At 43.7% G+C, this 21,663-nt stretch overlaps 1 protein-coding gene across 16 annotated transcripts in view; it reads right to left on the bottom strand.

Moving 5' to 3' along the window:
* Rere (arginine-glutamic acid dipeptide repeats) overlaps positions 1–21,663 on the bottom strand; it is a 396,746-nt gene that overhangs the window by 54,087 nt on the left and 320,996 nt on the right. For 14 of the 16 annotated variants that reach the window (XM_058572685.1, XM_058572684.1, XM_058572687.1 and 11 more), the window contains one exon: positions 8,610–8,690. The exons of 1 other annotated variant lie outside the window; for it this stretch is intronic. In XM_058572685.1, the coding sequence (XP_058428668.1) occupies positions 8,610–8,690 (81 nt within the window). Of the gene's footprint in view, positions 1–8,609; positions 8,691–9,424; positions 9,487–21,663 lie in introns of those variants that run through there. One more of the 16 variants, XM_046424819.2, reaches the window with a different exon arrangement.

Here is a 21,663-nt window from a genome sequence, read left to right as displayed (position 1 = left end):
CACTAGGAGTTAGTTTTATCTTAGGACTGATTATCTCTGTGGTTATGATGTACTCCTAAACCATTAGTATCAAGTGTGAATACACACATATTTCATTTTTTCTCTTTCCACAACACATAGTTCATTTTTAACAAATATTAAGTAAGGGCCTATTATAGAACACTAAAAGTAACACAGAGGCATAAAAATGCAGTTCCTACCCAGAAAGCCTTGTGCTCTACTTAGTTACGTATATGCATCTATGTGAATAGAAATGACCGGACAAGAGGAAGCAGAGTCAAGTCCAAGATAAAAATTAATAGGTAAAGGGCAGAACAAATTGAAGAGATAAGCTGGCCCTCTGTGTAAACAGCCAAGTGGCCCGCATAAGGGTGCATAAGACTTTCAAAACTGTGCAGCCCCAGCAAGACTTCTGTAAATGAGGTGACTAAGGAACCTTCCAGAGAAGCACCCAGCCCAGCTGGCCCCTTTCCTAGCTGTGAGCTCCATGAGAGACCTCACTCTCTTACTCATGCCTATCCTAATTGGCACAAGTCTGGGGTTATCAAAAAACTCCCCCCAAACTCCCAACTCTGCCTACATTACGGTGCAAACACCTCAATAGTTAGATGCTGGGCATCAGGATGCCACAACTAAGAGGATTCAGAAGATGATTTAAGACAGTTGCACAAAACAAAGATTCAAATTTCCAAAGTGGGAAAAAGAAAATAACAAGGGCTGTTAGTAGTAAAACTTACTTGGGGGTGGGGGGGATGTAGCTCAGTGGTAGGGCACTTGTCTAGCATGCACAAGGCCCTAGGTTACCTCCCCAGCACTGCCCCTCCCCCACACAAACACAAAAGGAAACCGAACATCTTAAAACAACCACAAAAAACAAAACTTAGCTTAAAGGATTTCCAGTGTTTCAAGAAATTTCTTTCCCCCTTGCTTTTCAATTAATAGTTTCCAAACTGTATACAATGGGAAAATGTTTAATTTGAGGTGGAGGGGATGTTTTCAGACTGAGGTTCAAGTTTTACTTTACTTCTCAAAACAATAATTTTTACTCCAGTCTCCTAAGTATTATCAAGGACATAACTTCAAATGAGATTAAAATGAACCAATTATTCAAGGATAATCATTTCAAATATATTTTAAAACTCAATATTAAAGAGTTTTCTAAGACAGATTTTTTTTTTCAAACTTACTTTGCAAACTCAGTTTTCAAAGTCAATATGTGTTCACAGCTCTTATAAGGCTTAAAACACACACACACACACACACACACACAAAACAAAGCCACAAACATCCACCTAAAAGTCATCCAGGTAAACAAGATCCAGGCAAATACTAAGAAATACCAACAGCAAATAACAAGAAATTTCTTTCCCCTTTGCTTTTCAATTAACCTTGTACACATGCTGTTCAACAGCACCTAAAAAATCTAAGGCATTCTTCATATGGGTGCAATTGCCACAAGCAAGAAATTTCACGTAATTACACGCCCACATGCCATTTCCACTAGTCCTCATATGTAGGATGAAGCCAATACATGCTGACACGGAAAACAGCAAATATCCAAAGCCCTTGGTTTACAAAAACCACAAAACATTTTAGTATCTCCTCTTCTTTCCAACATCAGCACCAGGAGTTTCTCATATACAAACTATTTAATCGGTTCACTTATATAAGTCACCTCTCTTGGATCACCTTAGTTAAGACTGGACCCCCACCCAAAGTATCCATACAGTTTAGACTATCAGAATTAATAGATTCAAGCCTGTGTCCCTCAGCACTGCAATTTCTGTAAGATCACAGTAATTGCTGCCAAAATGCAGTGCCTGTTTCTACTGGTAGTCACTTTTGCCTTTAGTGGAAAATTCCAACTCTTTACATTTAGGTAGAATCAGTTATTACGAGACAGTATGGCACACAAGTCTCTCCTTCTACTCATCTTGTTAAACCCTCAAAGTGCTTACATTTCTTCTCACACGGAAGGGGTGGCAGCAAAAGAAAGCAACACCTTAAAAAACTTTAGAATTAAAGCACACGAAAGCTTCTTATTAATTAATGAGAACATTATCCTTTCCAATAAAAAGTTTTGCTGGAAACTGAAGTAAGGTCTGACATGGTCTAACACGCTGTCTTCATGATACAGAGTACTGAGAAGTGCAAGGGTTTTTATATTAAATAAGACAGGAGTTACAACTGTGTTTCTAGGGGGAAATGGAGTAGAGATGGGAAAATAACTCCATTAAATTCTAGGGCTCGGAATGTAGCTCAGTGGTAGAGCACCTGCATATGCAAAGGCCCATTCTTAGCAGCACAAAGAGAAAAAGAAAAAAAGCCTTAAAGAAATTCTATTATGGAGAATGGAAATAAGCCCAGATATATTTGAGACACTTTGTAATAATTTGAAAAACAAACAAACAAAAAATCAAAAAACCAACCCCTAACAGTGATACAATTTACAACTTAAAAGAATGAATGTGCCATAGCATTAGTCTGCATACTGGAAGTCTGCATTACTGTAAACAGCAGCTGCCCCCTTACTTTTACAGTAGATTTGAATCACCTCGGGAGCTTATTAAAATGCAGATTCTGGCTCAATGGCCATGGACAAAGGGCCTGAGAGCCTACAATTTTCACAAGCTCCCAGGTGATGGTGATAATACAGCCCTGAGTACCTCACTGGGGGCAGCTAGGATTTTCAGTTGTACTAGAGGCAGGAGATTTAAAACGAAAGATCTTCTAAAGCATTGTTAAGCAGCTGTAACACTTTTGCCAGTTCTCAATAGTGTCAACTTCTTCCATACTTTGTTATGTAACATTAGATTAAGCATTAATGAGGCTGGAAACTTGTTTATCTAAGGTTATAATCTGAAATTAAATAAATTTTATGCTGTAAACTTATAATGAATGCTAGAATCATTTTTAACCTCTCAAGATTAACAGAATCTTGATTACTTGGTCTTAAAGCCCTTTCTCAACAGTATTTATTCGTTGTTGGGGAAATATGCTCTATGTAAATAACATTTTTGCCTGGAGAAAAGAACAATTAATATCTAGTAGTTATGCACATATTTAATAGAATTCAACTCACAGAAATATGGCTGAGAAAGATGGTTGGTTTTCATGTTATTTCTCAAATTAAAAATCTAAATCTGTAAAACTTTTCATCCCATGACCCAAAGTTAATAAAAACATCAAAACCAACTGTCCCTTCACTGGGCTTTCGTTAAGGAAAAATCAAGATGAAGAGTAGACTTCCATTCCCAGAAGTCAATTTTCAAGTCACCATTTTACGCCTTCTTCTAAATCTGAATCATTACTGAGCCTCCCCTGCGTCCTTATCCCGTAGATAAGGATGCTCATCCTGTCCCTGGCTCCACAGCTCAGTGGTGTTGCCCTCACTTCTCTTCTCAAAAAGCCTTCAGAAATGGGTCCTGCTTCCACTCTTTGGAGGTTGTTCAAGGTCCCCCAAACTCTACTTCCGAGCCAAAATTTTGGCCCAGGTTTTCCTGAATCTGTTTATATAATCTCCTCTGCACATGTGCTGTCCCTGCTGGGCATGTTTTACAATTTCCTGCCTCTGTGCTCTTGCTCATGATACTTCCTATGGCTGCACAGTTGCTTTTCCTTCACCCTCCCAAACAGAAGCCCATCAAAAATGAGCACCACCATCAAAGTCCACTTTCAACATCTTATTCTGAAACTTGCCCTTCAGGAACCCACCAAGGCCCTGACATTCTTCCAAGCACTGCAAGACATGCAAGAGGTCCACCTTCCTCCTGCAATGCCAGCTCCCTGCTGGGCAGGGGGACATTCCACCCATTAAAGCACTTATCCTAAACTTTAGAAATAAACAAACGATATAAAATGTTTAGTTCTGAAAATGGAAAGTGAATGAAAATGAATTTCTAGTAAATATCAACTGTCATCAACTGAGCTTATAAAACCTAAACTGGGTTAAGTGCTCAGAAATAAAGAGGAGAGCCAAGGCGCACCCTTCAAGCCTTTCTTCCCCTCAGGAAGCTAGCAGTTTAGGGCACCTCTCCCCTGCCAAGTGGGCAGATCAAACTGTTCACTGCACTGGTGTTCACTGCATATAAGACAAGAATAACAGCACTGAAGAGAGGTGCTCCCAACTACACCCCAACGCTGGAAACAGCACACAGCGCTGTAGACAAAGGTCATCATCCAACCTAGGTGCCAGACAAAGAGAGACCCGTTCTCAAGAGTAACAGAAGGCCTGAGAAATGCTGATGGTTTTGCAGAAAATGGCAATAAATGCTAAAAGAAAAAAAAAATAGTACATGTGTGTGTGTATTTTTGGATCACCCATGATTTTGTATTATTTATAATATTACCCTCTAGGTTTAAGATCTGACCCTATCAGACCTCCTATGTTTTCAGGTTTTATCTTAACATCAAAGGCCATGTAACTCATCTACCCAACAAAAAAGCAGCAGTGCTCAAAGCAGAATCCAGGAGCCTGATTCCCCAGGGTCATCTTAGAAGGCCAGTGAGAGAATACTCACTGTGATTTAAACAAACATACTCACACCCAAAACTGAGATGTGGTTTAGGGCAAAAGGTGCCTTGAGGGAGAATTATGCTACCAAGGTGGACCTGAGATGTTCAGCTGGCTCCTTACCACATTCTGCTACTAATTATACACTTTATAAGCATATTAAAGAGAAACAAACGGCCATAGAGAGGAAGAAACAGCGTGGGTAGAATAAACTACAGGGTATCTGTATAACCATGATACTAAAAGACCTCAACTGCAGCATTCCCTTGGGTACCATGAGGTTAACATGCAATACCCATCCAACTAAACCTCCATAAACAGTTGGTTTTCCGCAACTGTGGCCACTATTCCCACTTCAGGGCATAGCAACGTTAGGAGAAAAGTCAGATATAGTATCTGTTTAATAAACACCAGAAACCAAAAGAGCTAGGAAACTGTTTAAGGCCTTGCCCACCAGGATCCCTCCTCTGACCTAACTGTATAAGATGAACTGGCAGAAACCCAGTCCCTTCAACCCAGCTTCAAGGGTGAGGAGGAATGTTCCTAAACTAAGGAGGGCCCTTCTCCACTCCTCCCAGCTTTTCAATTGAAAGGGTTTGGCAGAACAGATTAACGAAAACAAGTAGCTGCTTTTCTTATTCAGACCCAACATGGAAGAACAATTGCTTTCAATTGTTCTTATACATTTTTTACAGACATTATCTCACTTAAATTCTCCAGACAATTCTAAGGAGTAAGAATTATCACTTCATTTTATACATACAAAAATTCAAGGACAGAGAGGTTGAATAATCTTGCAAGAAGTCACTGGCAGAGAAGGCAAGAACCATCACTTTGTTCTCAGGCACAGCAAACGCTAAAGGTGTGCAAACATTTTGATAAAGATGGTAGCAACTATAATATTCTCATGTACAGAACTATAATTTCAGATAAAATAAATTCCCAGTCCTTGTCGGGATGTGACCTGAACTTCCCACTGCCCTACTCCAAGCAGACTGCACAGTTCAAAGAGATCATCAAGTACTATATTTTCTGGTAAGGCCAAGAATAGCACACAGGGCTGCTGGCCCTGCTCCATGCCAGAACAGGCATGTTCTTTTGGATGCTGATGCCCTTCTGAAGTTTCAAGTCACTTGAGAATAGCAAAGAAATGAGTTAATAATTCTGGTAGACAGAGGTGAATGTGGGAAGTACCTAGATTAAAGGGATTTACTATAAAAAAGAGCAAGACCATAAAAATTCTACAAAGGAAATTTTGAACCAAGAACACTGGTATCTTCTGATTTTCTCATCTTCCAAAGCAAAAATGAAAACCACCTTTGACCTCCCCTCCCTGAGGGCTGTGAATGATTAGCCTGGCTACACTGATAAGTAAGGAAATAGAAGATGAGTGCTTCTCCCAGGTGATTACTAACTATACCTACAGACTTCCCCTACTACCAAACTCCTCCCTTGTAGTCCAAAGAGAGCAGGACACTGAATGCCTAGCACATCAGCCACAGTAAACCTTCCATTTCTGCAAACCACTCTCCCATTTACTCCACTGATGATGCCCCCTGAGTAAGAGGAAGGGGCCAGAAGGGAAGGGAACGGTCACCACCAGTGAGTAATGGGGAAAGGTCTCAGGAAAGACAACCAGAGAGGCAGCTCACAAGGCTGGTGTACCAAGAGCAGCTAGAACAAGAAAAGGCTGTTTGCCGAGTCGGGTGTCATCAATGAAAAGGGACACCCAACAGTGAGAAGACAGATTAAGAAGTTAACTTTATAATTTCTAATTAGAAAAACAGATCAGAAGAGCCTTACCTAGGTTAAAGGTTAGTCAGGTCTGTTTCCACCACAGAGATAAAATGCTAGATAAAACTGTCTGGCTTTTTTTTTTTTTTTTAATATTTTAGTTGTAATTGGACACAGTACCTTTATTTTACTTATTTATTTCTTTTTATGTGGTGCTGAGGATTGAATCCAGGGCCTCACATGTGTTAGGTGAGTGCTCTACCCGGTGAGCCACAACCCCAGCCTGTCTGGTGTTTCTTAATGATATTCTCCCTTTTTTTTTTAATATTTATTTTTTAGTTTTTGGCGGACACAACATCGTTGTGTGTATGTGGTGCTGAGGATCGAACCCGGGCCGCACGCATGCCAGGCGAGCGCGCTACCGATTTTCCTTGTTTGTTTCTTAATGATAGATGGTAGACTTTTGATTTAATGTTTAATTGTGCCACTCTAAGTACTTTTTTTTTTTTTTTAGAGAGAGAGAGAGAGAGAGAGAGAGAGAGAGAGAGAAGAGAGAGAATTTTAATATTTATTTTTCAGTTTTTGGCGGACACAACATCATTGTTTGTATGTGGTGCTGAGGATCGAACCCGGGCCGCACGCATGCCAGGCGAGCGCGCTACCGCTTGAGCCACATCCCCAGCCCTACTCTAAGTACTTTTTAAACCAGAAAGATAAAAACGATTTTCAAGAAATTTCTTGTATAAAATTCTTCATGGTTTACAACTTTAAGCAGAGCACAGGGATATATAAAACTTGACTTGAGAGGGAACAAGCTGGCTGTTCACAACTTCAGGACAAATTTACTCGCATGGACTCCTTTTCACTCAGCCAAACCAAAACTCCTACACTTAACTCAAGCCATTTTAAATTTTAAAAGTTATGTATGAAGCACAAACAACTAAATTCCCCAGAAAACTTTATTTCACTGTCTCACAGTAATTACCCCTTTCCAACCTGTTCTGGAAAAAGAAAAAATAAGTTGATTATAGAGATTGGTTCCATAATACATTTTATTTTAATACTTATAAATGGTTTTCTCTCTCCCAACCACTCTCAATGACCCATCCCAGCATATGTAGACGCACAAAAATATAAATAAAAGTTTAATCTAATTGATATAGCCATCAATTGTAGTAGGCTGTACTTAAAATCTCAGAACCTTTCTTTCCCATTATGCATCATCATGAGGTCATCAAGGTACTGTATAGTGCAGTATCCAGAAAGAGTTCTTAAAAAAAAAAAAAAAAAAAAAGAAAGAAGAAACAAAATTGAGTAAGACAAATTGCTAAAGGATACCAATAGACAACAAAAGCAGACCAACAAAAATTCTACTACCCACTTTATAATGGATATTCTTCCTCTATCTTCCACTTATTAAAAACAGCCCTGTGTATATGCAGATTAAATATCAACTCCCCTCTGTCCAACCCTACCCCCAATCCCAAAAAAAGTCCTGAAGAATACTTCCAGTTATTGGGTCCAATTGGGAAGGAATAGGAAATGGGAAGTGGCTGGTCCTGTTCCTTCCTCAATGGACCCTATTCTCTGACCTAGCCAGAAGTCCACTCTCCCTTCTCAACACCACTTATATTCAGGAGGGTTGCAATTACAGGCTAATGAAACTGAATTCCTTCCAGCATTACCTTCGTACAATTTCATTCTGAAGTTTCCTTAGCAAAACCTCCTACCCCAAGCTTATCAGGAGTATTGTCAGATATGATCCCCAGCTTTGTGAAATATCAAAGGAATTTTTTAAAAAGCTCCGTTTAAAAACGTATAAAAACCCTTTGCATTAGTCCAATGAAAAGTGCATACTTTTAGGGCTAAGAATATTAAGAGTTAAAAACTACTCTTCAAAAGAGCAACTTTATAAGAAGGGGGGGGGGGATCCTAACAGAATTCAAATTACAGGGAATCACAAACCCCTTAATTCTCTTGTCTGGCTTGGTTGATGAACTTTGCCAATTACCAAATCCAAACTAGTGATAAATGGCATTTCCTATCCCAGCCACTGTGGTTAACATTAGGCGTGGTAACATGCCACAATCCCTCCTCTAATTCACCCTCTGCTCCCAAAGGCTTTTCTGTTACTGCAGTTACAACACAGTTCTTGAGGGTGATGAGCATAATATGTCACCTTACCATCTAAATTCACAAGCTAAAATTAAAAGGAAGTGGGACCAATACAATTCTAGATGCCAGCCTGAGTCTGAGCACCGCACAGGGTTAAAGGAAACCATTTCCTAAGATCAATTGCAGAGAAGCAGCAGGAGCAAAGAGGGAAAAAAAATCAAGTTACATAAAGTCCGATTGTACTCACTGTTTCCTTATTGGGAAGCAGCTCCTTTCTAATTCTGAAGAAGTTCTTGCCGTACTGCCTGAGTCCCTTAACGAAGCGCTTCTGTGATAAAAAGAAATAAATGGGATGTAAAATCCAAAAAAAAAAAAAAAAAAAAAAAAAAAAAAAACCAAAACAGGATGTCAGCAAAGCAAAGATATCTGCAATCAGCAGAATAACCACCACAAAAAAGTCTCAGCTAGGGAATATTGACTAGGCTGGAAGAATATTTCGGCAACACAGCTGGGACCCACCCGCAAGCGCGGGCCTCGGGCAGCCCCCATCGAAACCCCAACCTGGGCAGCACATTTAAGAGAAAAGACATACTCTCTATATAGCTAAGATTTTCCCCCATGCTACCAGACGTAGTCTGGCCCACGAAGGTCTAAACAACAAATATGCCCACGTTTCAATAAAACAGCACAACTGCTTTCTGCTCGAGAACGAAGCTTCCTAGAAGTGTTGGGCAGAAGGGAAACAGAACCAAACCTGGTGACTCTTCCAGAAGGGCACCCTAGGTGGTTGAAAGGCCCGGTTCCTTAATCCAGGAATTCACCAGGAAGGCACCGGCATCGCGGAAGCCGGCTGGGAGCCCGAAGCCCAGGCGGCCTGCCCCGCCATCTCCGACATTAAAAGCCACTCCAAATAAAGAATCGCAGCACCCCTTCCTTTCTCCAGACGCCCCTCACCGCCCCCCTCCATTTTCGCAGCAGTCTCAGACCCGTCCCTGAGCCCGGCCGGGAGACTTTCACTTTGTCCCATTCCTCCCGAGCAGTCCCTCCCGCCCCGGCCCCCACCTCAGGGCTCCGAGCCGGTCCCGCGCGGCCGACCCCGGCAGCCACAGGTAAGCGCACGGGCCGGGGGCGGCGAGGGACCGCTGCCTGTCACTCGGCGCGGCTCCACAAAGCGCAGGGCGGAGGCGGCCGCGGGCTGCTCAGCGTGTGACCGCGGCGGGGCCGCGCGGCGCGGGGCGCGGGGGGCGCGGGGCTGGGGCCGCTGCTGCTGCCGCCACCACCACCGGGGGAGGAGGCTGGAGCGCGGCGCGCAGAGCCCGGCGCGGCCGCGGGCGGCTGCAAAAGGCGGCCTGGATTGCCGAGCCGCCCGCCGGGCCCCGCGCTCTGGCCCCGGCCCCGCCCCCGGCCCGACCCCCGCTGGGCAGCCAGAGCCTCCTGGCGGCGCGCGGTATCTCAGTGTCCTCCTTCGGAGCAGCAGTACGCCAAGGCAGCAAAGCACAGAAACTTCCTCCGACCGCGGAGAGCACGGGGACCCGGCGCCCGTGGGGCTGGGGCCCTTCCCAGGCCGCTGGGTCTCCAGCCCACGCTCGGGGAGCACCAGGTCGACAGCGCCCGGGCCGCACGCCCACAGAGCCTTGGCTGCCAGGCGCGGGCCGGCCTCCACGACCCCCGCGTCCCCTTCCGGCCGGCGGTTGTGGGCGGCCGCTCCCCGCCGGGGCCAGGCATTGGCCTACACTTCGAAAGGCGCCCTTCCACAACTAAATCACCACGGAAGCTTCCCAGCCAATAAATCACCTGTCCACCGAGGAAAGGGGCCCTCCCACTCCCGGTGTTTGAGACCTGCCGGGCAGATTCAGGGAAGAGCCAGATTTCACCTGTAAGACCCATTAGCAACCCCCTACTCCAGTCCCCGAGGCTTTGCGTTTTGTTTGCCAAGATATGACTCATCATTGTCAATTTTCAATAAAGTTCATATAGTTCGAAGGAAATATCTGTCAAGGAACCAGAAAGATGCACGCTGTCCTCTTAAGAGGATAGATGTAAGTAGTATTCATATGATCAACAGGCATTCCCGGCCTTGTGCACACAGCATCTCCAGGGAGATGAGGCAAGAAAAAGATGGCCCTGCCCTGAAGAAGCCTCCAGATTTGGGCCTACAAGGAAAGCAGTCCAGAACAATAGGGTGGTGGGTGGAGCTACGAGAAGGAGGTAGCACCTTATTCTGCTTAGAGGAAGTGACAAGGAAAAGCTTGAGCTTGCCAGGTGGGCTCCAGCAGGGCTCCTAATCAGCCAGGAAGGGCACACAGAACACTCTAGGAACTGCAAGGACGCGGAGTGCAGAACAGAGAGCCCGCAGATAAGACCGAAAGGCAGGGAGGATCGGGATGCAGGCAGCCCAGCAGTTTAGAGCTGTGGTCCTAACTGTCAGAAATGTTGAAGCACAAGCTTTCCCTGAAGAGAATGGATAAGAAGCGCTCCAGTGGTAGTGTCCTAAATCTGGATTAGGAACAGTCTAGATTAAGAGACTAGTGATATAAATCCAGGTGTGAGATGAGGAGGACTTGAACTACTGTCATCACAATTCCTGCCTCTTCATCCATTCTGTACGAATTTGTTGGGGCTGGGCTTGTAGCTCAGTGTAGAGTGTGAGGTACTTGGTTTGATCCTTAGGACCACATAAAAACAAAACAAAGGTTAAAAAAAACAAAGGGCAGGGATTGTGGCTCAGTGGTAGAGCACTCACTTAGCACATTCGAGGCCCTGGGTACGATCCTAGGCACACATAAAAAATAATAAATAAAGATATTGTGTCCAACTACAATTTAAAAATAAAAATATTTTTTTAAAAAACAAACAACAGGGCTGGGGATGTGGCTCAAGCGGTAGCGCGCTCGCCTGGCATGCGTGCGGCCCGGGTTCGATCCTCAGCACCACATACAAACAGAGATGTTGTATCTGCCGAAATCTAAAAAAAAATAAATATTTAAAAAAAAAAAATTATCTCTCTCTCTCTCTCCCCCTCACTCTCTTTAAACAAACAAACAACAGGGCTGGGGATATGGCTCAAGTGGTAGCATGCTCGCCTGGCATGCGTGAGGTACTGGGTTCAATCCTCAGCACCACATAAAAATAAAGATATTGTGTCCACCTAAAGCTAAAAAATAAAAAACAAACAAACAAACAAAAAAGAATTTGTTGAGCACCTAGCATGGGGGTGGGTTTAAAAATAATAAAAATACCATGGACCTTTATTAACTGGATTCTTTTTTAGGAGTTCCTGTAATATGTGAAGTTTACCCAGGCCAACAAGCATAAAGTAATGAGCAGCTGATCAGAGTAGCAAGGGGAGGGGGCCTGAAGTGGCCTGTGGTGGCCCAAATGCCTTCACCGAAACAGGGAGACATAGACTAGATCCCTGAGGAGAGACAGCATCTAGAGGGTCCCTCCTTGAATGACAGAAGTGGCAAATCAAGGTGAGTTATGGAGTCAGAGTCTACATGGAGTTGAAGTGGGTAAGCTTTTTTTTTTTTTTTGTACTCGGGATTGAACTCAGAGGCACTTGACCACTGAGCCACACCCACAGCCCTATTTTGTATTTTATTTAGAGTCAGGGTCTCACTGAGTTGCTTAGCGCCTCGCAATGCAATCCTTCTGTTTCAGTCTCCCCAGTGGCTGGGATTACAGACATGTGCCACTGAGTCCAGCCATGGTGGATGATCTGGCACGAATCAGGTGATAGAATGCCAGAACCACGCAATCAAACGTGGGCTTGATGCCAAGGGACATATAACAGGTTCATCAGCAGAGGCAAGACAAGGAAAGTGAAATGTGAGAAACATTGATTCTGGAACATCAAGGTGATGTTGGAGAAGTGGACAAATCAAAGTTAAGATCTTGTTTCTTCCATTTATTAATGATGTAATTCTCTGAACATCATTCCACTCAACTAGTCATTCAGCACTTTCTATACCACCGAGCCTCATGTATTAATTCAAATTCCTCCCAATTTAAAAAGGGGGTTCTATTATCAACCTCATTTTATAGACAAGGCAGGTGAGGCATAAGATAGTTAAGTCACCAGATCAAGGTTACCTAATTTCTCAGAGGTAAAGCCAGAATTCAAACTTACCTTCCTAAATCCATATATGTCACTGCCACACTCTGTAAAATGCAGACAATTGTGGTGACAATTTCCTGTCATGGCACCATTATCTGAAATGACACACTTTCCAGGGTTCCTACATTAGCTCAACCAACAGCTTGGTGTTCTTCCTAAGAAAGGCTGCACAAAGCCCCACTGTTCTGTCCATCCTAGTGCTGTTCCCTGGCCAGGCCTTGATCCCCATTTCCTAGTGCCATGCCTGGCCCATCTCCCTATTCAGTTACAATTCTCTGCCCAGAAACTTTGCAAAACAACAGTTCCACACTATCTTATCACAGCTCCTACCTAAGAATAGCACTTTGACCTCTCTGTAGGATAGTGTTTACATTCCTGAAGCCCTGAATTCCAGCCCCTCCAGGACACTGTTCCTGCCTGCCTTTCCAGGCAGATGTCCACCCAATAATGTCAACTGACTACAAAGCAGGTACCTTCAAAGTTCATCTCAAACTAAGCTCAAATCCTTCACACTCTAAAACGAACACCGTAAGCCCTCCCTTTTATTTATTTGCATAAGATTTCATTTACTCAGAGTCCATAAAATCTGCAAAGGCAGGAATTATATCTTATGCCACTTGACCTCCCTTGGCACCAGGCAGCTGGTGTTCAGTGAATTTCTGAAACATAGTGAAATCAACAATGAGATGAAGAGGGCCTGGTCTAGGGTAGTCAGAGTAAAACTGCACTAGTAAAAGCTGAAGGATCCAATCTGAACCATGATAACAGAGTGATCTCTTGATTCCCTGGCATCAAACAGTCCTGATTTTCCTCATACCACCTGCCTTAGTTCTCTACTCAACCTTTCAATGTTTGAGTCTCCCCAAAGCTTTGGGTTAGACTTCCTCAATATGATTTCCACTGTTCCCAAGGCTCTAAACATCATCTAGGATATGAGCTAGTATGTCTATGGCCAAATCTGTGACCCAAGCCCCTTGGGAGCACTCAACTGTCTCATAGGCGTCTAAAAGGATACTTTCAGAAATTTTACATTTGACATCTAGTGGTGAGCACAGTCCTGCCACAGCTGTCCATATATATGAACGACTATGCTATCAAATGCACAACCCCCTTGGCCCCAGAGCACAGGGAGCGGGGTTGGGGGGGAATGAAAGCTTCATGTGGCTGGTACTGTTACTTGTCTATGGAAAGCCACAAGGCCTCAAAACCTGCAAAACATCTGCTTCTCAGAGACCAGCCTTTACCTTGTGGTTTACCAGAAATGCACAGTAGCTGCCTTTAAAATCGAAACAAAGACAAGCCCTTAGAGCGTCAGTGATTGGAGCAGACCAACATCTGAAACAGGCTTCTATCACAGCAGTCTCCTTCCCTCTGTGCATTCCTCACTTCAAATGAAGACCTTGCTGTTTTCAAAACTCTTAATTTATACCATCAGCTTATGAACAAGCAGGTACTACATGCTTCTAAATGGAAGACCAGTGTGTTTCTTTTTTTTTTTTCTTTTTTTTTTTTTTAGAGAGAGAATTTTAATATTTATTTTTTAGTTATCGGCGGATACAACATCTTTGTTTTGTATGTGGTGCTGAGGATCGAACCAGGGCCGCACGCATGCCAGGCAAGCACGCTACCGCTTGAGCCACATCCCCAGCAACATCTTTGTTTTGTGTGTGGTGCTGAGGATCGAACCCTGGCCGCACGCATGCCAGGCAAGCACGCTACCACTTGAGCCACATCCCCAGCCCCCAGTGTGTTTCTTAACAGTTTTCTTAAGTAGTCGGCTGGCACTCGGTATTTCCAACACTGAAATTGAAGGCCTCATGCATTATTTCTATGTCTATTAGCTTCTCTTGCCCTCACTGTGTATAGATATTAGAAGGCCAGGATGCCATGAGTAAAGGAGAAAAAAGAATGTGAGCATGGAAAGGGGGCAAGCCAACCAGCTTGGTCACTAGGGTGGTGCCTAGGAATGGACTTAAAGGTACAGATTGGGGGTGTGATTGGGTGACTGATGTTTGTATTTCAAGACATTTTTTCTCATAAATGGACAAATAAAGGTTAGATTGTCATAATAATTTATTCTCATTTCAACCAAGCCCTGCTTCATGCTCTGCAGTCTACAGCTCTCAGACCACAAGCAGAGGGCCTGGAAAGCTGGCTCCTGTTTTTGTGACATGCTTCATGTCCAACCAATCTGAAATGTGGACACAGTGCAAGTCCTTTTCCATTTCTTATCCCCATAGCCAGGTAAGATTCAAACAGATATATGTCTTTATTTAATAGCAAGGAGACGTTCTTTATGTTACAACTTAGTTTATGACTGTGCTCCAAGTCTCAGAAAAACTGATACAGTATTCCACTACTGAGCTGAAAACTGTCACCATCTGAAGTTATCTACCCATCAGTTTTCAGTAGAGAAAATTTAACTCCTGGCTTGGGGGGGGGGGGGGGACAGCAAGTATCTGAATCCTGTTACTCTAGGATTTTAATATAATGTATCTGGAAAGCTCTAATCCTTAATTTTTTTGGTAGAGTGGAAAGTTACATGAGGTTTAAACTCAGAAGTTATGGAATCTAGTCCGTCCTCTGTTTCATAGAGGAAATTCTGACATGGCTGTTTAGACACAACCACTTTTGAAATGAGAAATAACATAACGGGAATAAAAGTCATTTGGTCCAAATGCAGGAATATTATCTCTTATAGCTGCTAAGTTCAGAGGCTCCCGGTGCTGCTGCACTCCCCCACCCCACCCTGAGCTGTGCCTGTGGCCACGAGCCTCACTGGCCCAGCAGCTGCTAATTCTTCTCTCTGCCCTGGGGAGCAGGTGGGCCTAGACAAAAGCAGCCTCCCTGTAAACACTACTGATAAATATAAATACTGTCCATTTTTAATGTATCATGATATGAAAAAGTTAAGGAAGAGCTGCCCCATACAGCAGTAAAAGTGGCTCAACACAACAGTGTCAGGCTTTACCTGCAACTCCCTGTCTACCATCACCACCACTTTACTAGCTGGGAACTACTGATATCTCCATCTTACATATGGGAAAACTGGCCACAGGTCACAAAATCCTTGGCCCAGGGTGGAAGGATCAGAGGTGACATGTGTAAACAAATAGGGAGCCTCAGGACTAGGGTGGTGCCTAGGAATGGACTCAAAGGTACAGATTGGGGGTGTGATTGGGTGACTGGTGTTTGTATTTCAAGACATTTTTTCTCATAAATGGACAAATAAAGGTTAGATTGTCATAATAATTTATTCTCATTTCAATTTATCTTTTAAATTAGACATAAAATAAGTGCTCTGTGTAACTCAAGAAAATTATTCTGAATAACAAATTGGACAGCAGACGGAAGAAGTGCGAGGCCAAGAGTAATCCCTCCAAATGGGTACATGTGCCTATGCCCCTTGCCCATCCTAAAACTCCCAGCATGGCTCATTCTGGTGTCATTTGAGGTGTGGGATCCCAACCCTGACTGCAGTGGGAAGAGAGCAGAAGAGAGCAGGCGAGACTATAAAAACAGCTAAGAGATGCCTCTGCATTAACCCCTGGCTGAGAGCTTTCAAAATTAACTCCCTCTGGTGAATTTTAACTAGTGTATCACAGTCAGAAACTCACCGGGACTTCTGGAGAGCGACGTGCACTCAGTCCTCTTACATAACTGTTTAGAAAACACTGTAGGTATTAAAATGATTCCCACTGCGAAAATGGCTCCTTCTGCTCTGCCCATTTTCTGCACAGAATTTATGTTAATGACTTATTGGTTCTTAGGGGACCGAAGTACAAGCAGATCTGCAAGCAAGCAATCTCCCGTCCCCCCACCAACAGACACACACAAGTGTAAGCCCAGCAGCCAGGCGCTGAGGAAAAGGAATACATCCATGGCTCTCTGAAGGCACAGAGCAGCTGAAGAAAATACAGATGTGTCCTAAGTGAGGACCTGTGTTAAAGAGGGATAGGGTGGAGAAAGAGAGCCCTGAGGTCAAGTGGAAGAAATACAAGCCCTTCCAAAGGGTGTGTTCACGATGCCTACTTGTTTACCAGACTGGCAACCCACTGAATGAAAGCCTGCTACAGCTCTCCCATATAATCCAGTTTGTGACAGATTCCCATCATCTCCTGTCAAAAACACATTTCTCTCTGGAGGTTACTGTTGATACTGCTTTAAGATATATTGTTTGATTTTGGTTCTAAATATTTATACACTATGGGGACCTGCATGAAGCCCTACTTTTTCAATAAGCAGCACCAGAACTGGTACAGGAGGAGACTGTTGCTCCTGACTTTTTTCTTCACCTTATTAGTGTAATTGCAGGGCAGCTAGTTAATAATTCAAATGAATTAGAGGGCTGGGGGTTGTAGTTCAGTGGTAGAGCACTTGCCTAGTATGTGCAAGGCCCAAAATTCATCACCAGCATCACAAAAAAAATAAAAAATAAACCAGTATTATGATGGTTTGGACATGAGGTGTCCCCAAAAGCTCCTTGTTAACACAGGAGTATTCCAAGGTAAAATGGCTATATGTAACCTAATCAGTTCCTCCTACTTTGAATGGACTAACTGGGTGGTACTTGTAGGTAGGTGGGGCGTGGCTAGAGGCAGTGAGTCACTGGTGGCATGCCCTGGAAGGGTGCATCTTCCCTGGAGCCCCTTCCCTCTTCTCTCTACTTTCCAGCCACCACATCCTAAGCTGCTTCACTCTGTCATGCTTCTTCCCCATGATGCTCTGCCTCACCTTGGGCCCACAGCAATGGAGCTGACCATCCACAGACTGAAACCATAAGTCAAATTAAACGTTTCCTCCAATTTGTCCTGGTCAGGTATTTTGGTCACAGCAACGAAAACCTAATTAATATAACCCATTAGAATTTTAAACATAGCAACCAGGATCATTTTAAATACTCAGTACAGTCTATTGATGATTCTCAAATTTCCCTTTGACCTGACATTTTCCCTTAGTTCAGACTTGAACCCACACTTTGTATTCAGAGTAATATCTTCCCTAGTCCCAGGACAAAACAATCTCAACGTGGACACCAAGGGGTCCTAGACCACATCTTCTTCAAAGCAGCCTTGTCATGAACCCAGAAAACGGAGATATTCAGTGTTTCTCAAGTTCCCCACGCTCAAGCCTCAGTGCAGAATGATAGATAGTCCTGGTGGCAACAGATGTGTTATCCCAGTACAAAAGAGAAGTCACTGGACCCATTCTATTGATAAAGAAACTGCAACTTAAATTGAATATTCTGTACAAACCCACAGCTTGTCATCGCTAGGGCCAGGATTCAAGTCCAGGTCTAATAAGAAAAGCCATGCCAATTATCAAAAGGCTGTGCCTGGCACAACGCATGCAGCTATTCAGTGTTCTCATGTCCTCTCACTCCTAGACCTTCACAAATGCCCTTGGGCTGAGCCGCTGCAGAAGTGCCCAGGGCCCTCAAGGCTTCCCTTATCTTCCATACTCACTGGGCTGCAGGTTACTACCCTTACTTCACCAATGAACAGAGTAGTCTTCCAGTGCTCACTTGCTGTAGATACCCAGAGATCAACCCGTGTGGTCCTCCTACACACCCTTTCTCTCAAAAGTTTCCCCTCAATTGCTGAGTTCTTACAAAGGACGCTCTCCTGGAATCTCCATAAATGTTCTACCCACCTAACAGCCTTAAGGGCCCCATGCCTGCCACCTTGGTCATTTTCAGGCCCATCATAGAGATATCCCATAGATCCTGACCTCATCACTCCCCATCAGAATCTATGATAGAATGGGGGACCATGCACCCTGCCATAATATCTCACAGCCCTCACACCCAATTTAGTGTGTCCTCTCTCAGCTTTCTGTGTCCCTAATACTATGAGATGCAGCAGACTTCTGCTGAAAGAATGCCTGCCTTACTCTCTCTGTCCCTGTTCCCACACCCTTTCCATTACTTTCGCAAGTCACCACATCCTCTGGATTCACTGTTTTCTTTTTGGTCTTGTTCACCGTGTTCCTTTCTGACAAGGTGGTGGGGTGGTGGGACAGGGCTTGACTTTGCCAACTGCAGGACCACAACATTCCATGCCAACAATTGCACTCGTCTCCTCTCCAACCTCGATGTCTCTCCATTCACCTTCCCCAATATCCTAATTTGGGGCATCCAGTATATTAATGTGTCCTCTTGTTTAAAGACCTGCCGGGACTCTAGTGGGTCTAAATTATTGGTTGGTAGGTAACAGCTTCCATCACTGGGTTCCCCACCACCTCTTCAACCTTGTAGTGAATCTGCTGCAGTGCCCCATCCTAATTTCAGTCTCTAGGTTCTTATTATTGCTGTTCTCACTCACCCAAACTAGAATGTCTCTTCTTCACCAGACGCAGTGGCACGTGCCTATAATTCCAGTGACTCAGGAGGCTGAGGCCCTAAGCAACTTAGTGAGACCCTGTCTCACAATTAAAAAAAAAAAAAAAATCAAAGGGCTGGGGTGATAGCTCAGTTGGTACAGTGCTTGCCTTGCATGCACAAGGCCTTGGGTTCAATCCCCAGCACCTAAATAAATAAATAATGAAAAATATATTTATTTTTTAGTTCTCAGCGGATCGAACCCGGGCCGCACGCATGCCAGGCGAGCGCGCTACCGCTTGAGCCACATCCCTAGCCCATAATGAAAACTTTAAAAAGGGCTGCAGATGTGGCTCAGTAGTCAGGCACCCCTGGGTTCAATTCCTGGTGCCAAAATAAATAAATTAATTAAAAGTCCCTTCTTCTTTTTGTCTACTCAAATACGTCAATTCAACAAATGCTTAATAAGCACTAATGGCAGTGAAAAACACTGTGTTAAAAGCATGGCACACAAGCACTTTGTAAGAGATAATCCAGTTTAAATGCTCCTTCCTCCATGGGCTCCACTGGGGTCCACTCTCTCCCTTCTCTGGACAAAAACCTGTGCTTAGTTATGAACAAATACTCTTATTATTCAAATGCCTTTGCATTGCCCACCAAACTATAGATTCCTTTGCAGAAAGCGCTAAGCCTTCCATGTCTCTTGTGAATCTCAGCATGCCTAGCAAATAATAATCAAGCAATATGATACCTGCTGGAAAACTGGAAGTGATTTTGGCCCTAGAGTCTTTACCCAAAACATGAATATGTACTTGGTTTGATGGAAACTTCAAATGAGGTTTCAAAATACGATTAACTGCCTGGAATCTAGATGCAGAAAACATTTTTGGTACCTACTACATATGAGAGGAATTATAGGATGTTCTTTTTCTTTACAAAAAAAAATTTAAGGGAAATTTTACACACACACAGTCTCTCTCTCTCTCTCTCTCAAGCTATTCAAGCAGAAGTACCTATCAAACTGTGTGCTGTATCTGTATCAAAATTTTCCCAAGAAATGACTTGGTTCAGAGTGCATCATCCTGCCACCCTGGCCTTGGTCACCTCCTACAGTGCTTCCCATCCTCAAATGTGAGACAGGCATCTGGCCTCCACCATCTTTCAAGCCCACCTTTGTGCCTCCAGTTCTCCAAAGAGGGGAACAGCAGCAGTGAGGCAGGGCAGCCTCACTCCTATGTGAGATAAGAGGACATCCAAAGAGATCTTTCCAAAGAGATCCTGTGTGTTTTATCAATTGTCTTACATATTTTAATACCCACAAGATTATGTGATACTTAATGACAGTGGCCCAAATCCAAGCCCCTGGGTGAGTTCTCTCTGGGTCGGTGAGAGCAGTTGTTTAACTATCAGAGAGGAATAATACCAAAGAGTTCTCTTCCTTCCTTTCCTTCTTAATCTTCCAAAGGCCAAAGAGTACAAGAATAACAAGTAGGATTCGGTAAGACTCCTCCCCTCCTTGACTCCGGAGCATACCCACAGTGCCTGGTTCCTGGCTGAGACCCTTGTTTTATGGGATTAGCAAGAACACGTACACAAGGGGCAAATGAAGGTGAACAACAGCAGCCCCTTCCCTAGCCCCCAGTTGACCCCTGTGGTAATGTGCCCAGAAATTTCTACAAAACTGAGCAGCTCTACTCCACACTCCTTCCCTGCCACACCTGTGATATTAGTAGATTCAGAGAAAGAACAGGAAGGGAGCCTTGCAGCACCTGAACTGGTCAAAACTCTGGTCTTACAGATGAGGACCATATATTATTTAAAACAAAACAAATGGCTGGGGATGCAGCTCAGTGGTAGAGTTGCTTGCCTGGCAAGTGCAAGGCCCAGCACAAGTCCACAAATTTAAGCACACTTACCCACAAAATCTTTTTTTTTTTTTTTAATTTTTAAAATTTATTTATTTATTTTACAAAATCTTTATTATATCTGTGAAAACGTACTTTCCAGAGGTGGCACCACAACACCAATTACATCCCTATGCTGCTCTTATGAGCTGATGCCAATGCTCCTCCACTGACAGGAGGATGTTTCCTCCTCTGGAGTCTGGGTGGATCTTGTAACTGCCTTGGCCAGTAGAATGTAACAGAAATGATACAGGGTGACTTCTGAGGCTATGTCAGAAACGGCAGTGCAGCTCTGCTTGGCTCACCCTCCCTGGACACATATCTTTGGACCCCTGAGCTGCAGATGAAAAAGTCCGACCATGCTAAACTACACTAGACTAGAGAGATCACAAGGGATAGAGATGCCTCGGAAGCCGCAACTGTCCTGGCCCCCAGGGCTGAGACTTACTTCTCACCCAGCCTCGTGAGTGAAGGAGCTGAGCCACCTTAACACACACCCCAAGTCACAACCACAGAGCCATTCCTACATTCTTGTCCCCAGAAACTGTGAGAGAGAGAAAATGAAGGCTCCTAGTTGTTTTTAAGTTAGGGTGATTTTTATTGTTAGGGATAATTTGTTATGTGGCAACAGGAAACATTAATATAAGATTCATTACTAAAACCAAAAACTTTAATCTCAATGTTACTCAATTATTAATTTAATTACCGTGGACAATTTGTGTGCCTCATCACTCTCTATAACCTTATTCCACTTTAACACCTAGCTCTTATAAGCATATGTGATATGGCATGACACAACACGTTTTTTGCTGAATATGAGGAAAAGGGCTCATATTATACCACCAGCAACCTAGAAGAGCACCTGACAACATATAGCAGGTGACCTGCAATCAATGCTTGAATGAATATATGAATGTATCTGGAGGTGACCAGGCTTAGTCTTCCCATTGGCTATTTAACC

The sequence above is a fragment of the Marmota monax genome, unplaced genomic scaffold (genome assembly GCF_021218885.2).
Source record: "Marmota monax isolate L192 unplaced genomic scaffold, Marmota_monax_Labrador192_F-V1.1 WCK01_AAM20220418_F8-fsc00080, whole genome shotgun sequence".
Classification (NCBI taxonomy): Eukaryota; Metazoa; Chordata; class Mammalia; order Rodentia; family Sciuridae; genus Marmota; species Marmota monax.
Note: the sequence above shows the minus strand (reverse complement) of the source record. Positions and strands in the feature narration are given on the sequence as shown.